Source organism: Pinus tabuliformis, chromosome J (assembly GCF_031772625.1).
Source record: "Pinus tabuliformis cultivar Carrire ecotype Pingquan chromosome J, CPIR1, whole genome shotgun sequence".
Lineage (NCBI taxonomy): Eukaryota > Viridiplantae > Streptophyta > Pinopsida > Pinales > Pinaceae > Pinus > Pinus tabuliformis.
Window position 1 is genome coordinate 301622332 of NC_142295.1, and position 6440 is coordinate 301628771.

Here is a 6440-nt window from a genome sequence, read left to right on the forward strand (position 1 = left end):
TCCATTGTGTAGGGTTACTCATCAAATTTGTGATTTCAATAAATTTCTGGAAGATTTTAAAGGAATTAGACTAGAAAACCCATAAGAAAAACTTCCAAAAAATCACACTAAAAACAACTCCTATACATATTAAGTGCTTAACCAATATAAATTTTTTATTATAATATAACAAATTAATCCCTAACATTAATTATAATTATAAGCTAAAAAACCAATTATAAAATATAATAACGAAATCATTAATAATATTAAATAAAAGAAAAGAAAATTTTAAATAATAAAATTTATGTAAATTTTCACAAATTTTCAGGAAAAAGTGGTAGACAAATTAAATTTCCAAACCTAATTTATTAATTTGTTTCCAAAAAATAATTTACAATAAAATCACATCAACACTAAATTCAACCATTATATTTTGTATTTAAAACAACATTATTATAAATAAAAAATGTTATATATATATATATAATTTCTATTTCTATTTCTCTCTCCGCATCACGAGGGTGTCAGAGAAGATTATAATGTTTTAATTCAATATATTTTCAAAATTAAATTATTGTTAAAAAGAATTAGGATTAGAATCAGTCGAGATAATGCCGTGGATACCACATACAAGCTCATTATCTCTTTAATTTAACCATTTATATTCTTTGTTTCTTTCCGTGCCTTTGATCTTATCTGCGGTGCCTGTCACAGATTCTCATGGGCAAAGGTGACATCACAGTCCTTCAAGTGCAGGGCTCTTAATTATTTAAATATTATCTGCACGGATTTAGTGGTTAAAAGTCTTATAAAACGGATATGGCAAACTAATCAGCAATGGATGGTTGACAGAATCGCCATTTCCCGGAGCTGGCGATAATAGAGAGCCTACTAAGTAGCCGTCGTAGCAGGGCTTCGCAGAATTCCTCCCCGCGGAGCTAAGATATGATGCCTTTCATGGCTGCTTAGCACCTATTTAAATAGAGCGTCGTGTGATCCAAATCTTGAAGCCTGCTGCTCAACCAAAGGTTTGTCCGGTCCTGTTTCGACGTATTTTGTTTCAGTTTTTCCAGGCGCCAGCCTTCGTATATGGACTTTATTCACAGTGGATTGTTATTTTTGATTTCTTTATCATATGTATCGCGATTTTGCTCTGAAAATTTTGCATACAGATTGTGAAATTAAATTATTTCTCTGAAGTTTTCTGTTGCCGAACAATCTGTAATTTGCAGATTGGATAGTATCTGTAATTAGAGTTAAGATATGGAGATCGTGAACGTTTCCGACTATGAGGCAGTGGCCAAGGAAAAGCTGCCCAAAATGGTATTCGATTACTATGCTTCCGGTGCTGAAGATCAATGGACTCTCCACGAAAATCGCAAAGCTTTCGAAAGAATAAGGTATCTCAAGCCCCCTTTTCATTTTCTTTAGCTACATCTGGTTATTGTCTGGTCAGTGGTTCGATTCTCGTGCATTGTAGTATATTTTTTTTGGAGTGCTGCCAGAAGATGCCCTGTTTGCATTAATTTCCGTAAAGGCTACAGATTCCACTTCACTTTATTGTTTTTAAAAATTGGTTTCAACAACATGGGGCCTAAACTTTTTCTCATCTTCTTAAAAATTAAATTAAACAATTTAAGTAAATCTTCACGCATGTTAATTTATTTATTTTTAGATAACTGGGCTTCAATGACATAGGCCCGAAGTGTTTTATTTTTCTTTTTTCAAAATGAAATAATATATTATTCCACTGCTTACCTTCTTTGACTGGGCTTCAATAAGATGGGCCCAAGTTTTTTCTTTTTGTTTTTTAAATTAAACAATGTGAAGTGGGAAGAAAACAGTGTTCTTTTTGAAGCCTGTTGGAAAGAATCTGTTAATAAACATCATATCACTTAGATGGACTCTGCAGACTCCTGTTCAGAACTATGTATGGGTAGATTGAAAGCATGAATGGGTGTTTGGAATCTTGAATTGATAGATGAGAACTATCAATAATCTACGTATTCATGATCTCCATATATCCATTCATAAATCAAGACAGAATTCTGCATGGTATATAACGTAAATCAGAGATATGGGCATATTGTTATGTGCCTATGGATATCATGATTTACTTTCCCAGTGAACATACCCACATAGACATATGGCTTATATTTGTTTCTATTCCAGCTATTTGACCACACCATTTCATTTCAAACTTATATACCAATGAGCAAACAGTCATGCTGACAGGGCTCACCCTCTCTTCCACACAGGCTAATGGTCTTTTACTGATAAACCCCTCACCCCTTTTCCCGTTATGAGTGACTTTGTTGGATCATTCTGTGCGGAGGTGATTCGGAGAATGAATAGGTCATGAATTGCTATTAGCAAAATATTAAGGGATATAAATTATGTTTGACCCCTGAACTTTGTAATTCAAAATGAAAATCAGTACATCTTTTTTATATGCACAATCAAACTTCTAAATGCCTGTGTAAGAATTCATATCTATATATATATATATGAGGGGGTGGGGTGTAATACTATATAGCTGAAAAAGATGTAGCTTCAGCTAATACATACTCATTTGAGAACTAGCTCCCGTATCTATTTTTTCACCATCTTTATGACTGCAATCAGATTAGATAAACATTGAATAGCTACAGTTTTCAATTTTAGTCACCCTGTCTTGGGCTAAACTTTTGAACATTCTGGCACCTCTTTCATTCCAAGCATCAGGGGAATTGACATGATTACAAAGATTTTGGTTGATGTTGTATGTATCAGGTTCCGTCCCCGTATATTGGTTGATGTAACAAAGGTGGATCTGAGTACCACTGTGTTGGGATTCAAGATATCAATGCCTATTATGATTGCTCCAACTGCCATGCAAAAGATGGCTCATCCCGAAGGTATGCATTAGATTATTTTATTACAGCTAACATCCTATTTTGATGCATATATTTTCTGAAAGTGAATCCATCATTCTTTTACAGGAGAGTTTGCTACTGCAAGAGCTGCGTCAGCTGCTGGAACTATAATGGTTTGGGCATCGGCCTTCTCTTTGTGGGATCGATTTTCTGAATGTCATAATTTCCTTCTAGCTATTAAGGATTTAAAAAATTATAATTATTTTGGATTTTGAAATAGTTTGTTGTGTTGATAAAAATTGAGGCTTGGACATATTTGTTGTAGACGCTTTCTTCATGGGCTACATCAAGTGTTGAAGAGGTTGCTTCAACTGGACCAGGCATTCGCTTTTTTCAACTTTATGTAAGTTTATCATTTCCACCCATATGATTGTCTTCCCATGTTTTCTGAGCTGTAATTGAGTTCATATCCATGCAATTGTATTATAGGCTCTTAAACCAATGGTAAGATCAGTTATATTGCGTTGGGTTTATTAAATGTGGATGTATGAATGGTATTAAAATTTAGATGTCATTGCTGGCAGGTTTACAAGAATAGGAATGTTGTTGGACAACTTGTTAGAAGAGCGGAGAGGGCTGGTTTTAAGGCAATTGCACTGACTGTGGACACACCTCGACTTGGGCGGAGGGAGTCTGACATTAAAAATAGGTAGTGAAAATGCATTCTATTTTAGATTTGCTGACAGGACTAGGTAGACATGTGGGATAAATCTTACATTCAGAGTATACTCTTCTTTAACGTTATGAGTTTGTACCCATATTCTAACACTTTCTCAGCTCTTAATAAAAATCAGAACATTGTGGAATTCTTTTAGGATCAGAAGCGACACTAGGGTTAGAAAAAGCATCTAGCACCTATAATGTATCAAACTTAAAATAAGTCAGAAGTCTCCATTTTATCTGGGATTCCTCTTTGTTCATCCCTTGTCTGACAATGAGGTATCTAATGTTCTGAAAAGTCTCATTGTGATATCCACTCATACATGTTAGACAGTAAGGCACTCCTCTTTGTTCATCCCTTGTCTGACAATGAGGTATCTAATGTTCTGAAAAGTCTCATTGTGATATCCACTGATACATGTTAGACAGTAAGGCACACCTCTGTGTTGAGATTCAATTCTGGATCCATAATTGTTATTGACTTCTATTGATTTTTCTTTGTCAAAAATGTAGATTCGCATTGCCTCCATATCTTACCTTAAAGAATTTCGAGGGTTTGGATCTTGGGAAAATGGAGCAGGTATGTATTCCATTTTATGAGTTCTTTGAATAGAAGGATGATGTTTTTAGTTCTTCTATATTCAAGGTCCAGACTTCTTCCTTACGCTGGTTTTTTCTTGCAGACAGCGGATTCTGGACTGGCATCATATGTTGCTGGTCAAATTGACAGATCATTGAGTTGGAAGGTTTGTAATAGTACTGGTAGACAGATATTTCAAATAATTCTTCAGTATTGTGTTTGAATAGAATGAAAATGGATAGAGAAGCACCTGGAGAAATCTTGGGGTTGAGTTCCTGCCTTTGCACGTAACCTTGTGAATCTCAGAAAAATTATTTGTGATGACTCATATTATGATTTACATCTTCAAGAAATACTTCGTATCCTTTTTCAAGAAATACTCCGTATCCTTTTTCCAACTTTTAAGCTGAAAATATGCATATTGTCACACTAATGCATTTGATTACCCATTTAACACCAAAACAGAAGGCACGGGTCTAAAAATTGTTTAGTTTGAGTTTGTGAGCAGGATGTGAAATGGTTGCAGACAATTACCAGTTTGCCAATACTTGTGAAGGGGGTTTTGACTGCTGAGGACAGTAAGTGTTTTTGGGCTTTTCGGCATGTAACACATGGGGATCCCTGAGTGATTTTCATAATGAGTAAAGTTGATAATAATTATTATGAATGTATTATACAGCAAGGCTAGCCATCCAAGCAGGCATACAAGGTATAATTGTATCCAACCATGGAGCTCGACAACTTGATTACGTTCCAGCAACAATAAGCTCTTTGGAAGAGGTGTGCACCACAGCATTGCAATAGTAGATTTGTTCGTAGGAAATTTTGGATACCTAACCCAGTGATGATTTATGGAGAGTGTATATGGCAGGTTGTAAAAGCCGCACAAGGTCGAGTTCCTGTGTTTCTGGATGGAGGAGTTCGGCGCGGCACAGATGTTTTCAAGGCATTGGCTCTTGGAGCCTCTGGCATATTTGTAAGCATATTATTTAATTGACCTATTTGCCTTGTAGGATTTTGGTGACCATTCATTCTGGATATTATTGTTGATCTATTGTAAGCTGGATGGTGGTTGATTTCTATAACATGCAATATATTTCAAAATCTTATAGCTTATGATGTTGTATTGGGGATTGCAGATTGGGAGGCCTGTAGTTTTTTCTTTGGCTGCAGAGGGAGAAGCAGGTGTGAGAAATGTTCTGAAAATGTTGCGGGACGAGTTTGAACTAACCATGGCCTTAGCAGGATGCTGTTCAGTGAAGGAGATAAATCGAAATTACATTCAAACTGAGGCCGACATGATTCGATCTATATCAAGGCTCTGAAAGGCTCTGCTCTCACATGAGTGATCGTTGACCAACAAAGTGAATATGCAATTGCTTGTGCTTTTTAATTCGATATGCCCTTATGCAGTAGTTCCAGATATTAGCAATATTGTTAAAACAAGTATATTTTCAGTCTAAGAGCTATGCTGCCAGTAGGATCTATATCCGCTGAGAATTTATTCGGATTCTTCTTCAAAGCTCCGGTGCTTTTGCCTGGAAATCATGTTATTCTGATTAAAATAATTGAAACACTGAGGATTATTACCTCTGCCTCTGCGGTTTCTTGTGCTTTTAAGGTTAGCTTATTCTTGCAATAGCTTTACTGATGATTCTTGGACAAAAAAACACGTTACCAACCTAATATTTTTGGAAAATGGTATTGTATGAGTCGGTGCATACAGCAAATATATCTCCAGAAAGATGAAATCAGGACAAAGGTATGTCAAATGGGAAGGTTACTCAGATCTCTTATGACAAGTCCCATTCTTGCCTGATAGCAATATCAAGTTGTTTAACATTATCATTTTTCCATTTTGTAATTTGGTTATTTATGTGTTGATTGCTGTAATTTTAATTAATGAGATCATAAATTTCTATGTAATAGAGCAAATATATCTCCAGAAAGATGAAATCAGGACACAGGTATGTCAAATGGGAAAGTTACTAAGATCACCTATGACAAGTCTCATTCTTGGTTGATAGCAATATCAAGTTGTTTATCATTGTCATTTTTCCATTTTGTAATTTGGTTATTTATGTGTTGATTGCTGTAATTTTAATTAATGAGGTTATAAATCTATATGTAATAGAGGTTGGTTTTTTAAATTTAAATGTACAGTGTGTTAAAATATGGAAGTTAATATACTTATTATTGTAAATATGAACATAGAAATCGGATATATACGTGTGATTGGATACTTTGAAAGAGTTTTTCTAGTGGTTAAGGCATTTAACTTTTAACTTATTTTTATTCACTTT

The 6440-nt window shown here is 34.9% G+C and overlaps 1 protein-coding gene across 1 annotated transcript; it reads left to right on the plus strand.

Moving 5' to 3' along the window:
- Nucleotides 1–789: 789 nt before the first annotated feature.
- LOC149226949 (glycolate oxidase 1) lies at nucleotides 790–5734 on the plus strand. The gene is made up of 12 exons (XM_089377637.1): nucleotides 790–1010; nucleotides 1215–1382; nucleotides 2755–2879; nucleotides 2964–3010; nucleotides 3163–3240; nucleotides 3422–3546; nucleotides 4071–4137; nucleotides 4241–4303; nucleotides 4646–4715; nucleotides 4817–4917; nucleotides 5009–5113; nucleotides 5277–5734. The coding sequence occupies exons 2-12, from the start codon at nucleotides 1246–1248 to the stop codon at nucleotides 5460–5462; spliced, it is 1104 nt and encodes a 367-aa protein (XP_089233763.1). The 5' UTR covers nucleotides 790–1010; nucleotides 1215–1245; the 3' UTR covers nucleotides 5463–5734.
- The last annotated feature ends 706 nt before the right edge of the window (nucleotides 5735–6440 follow it).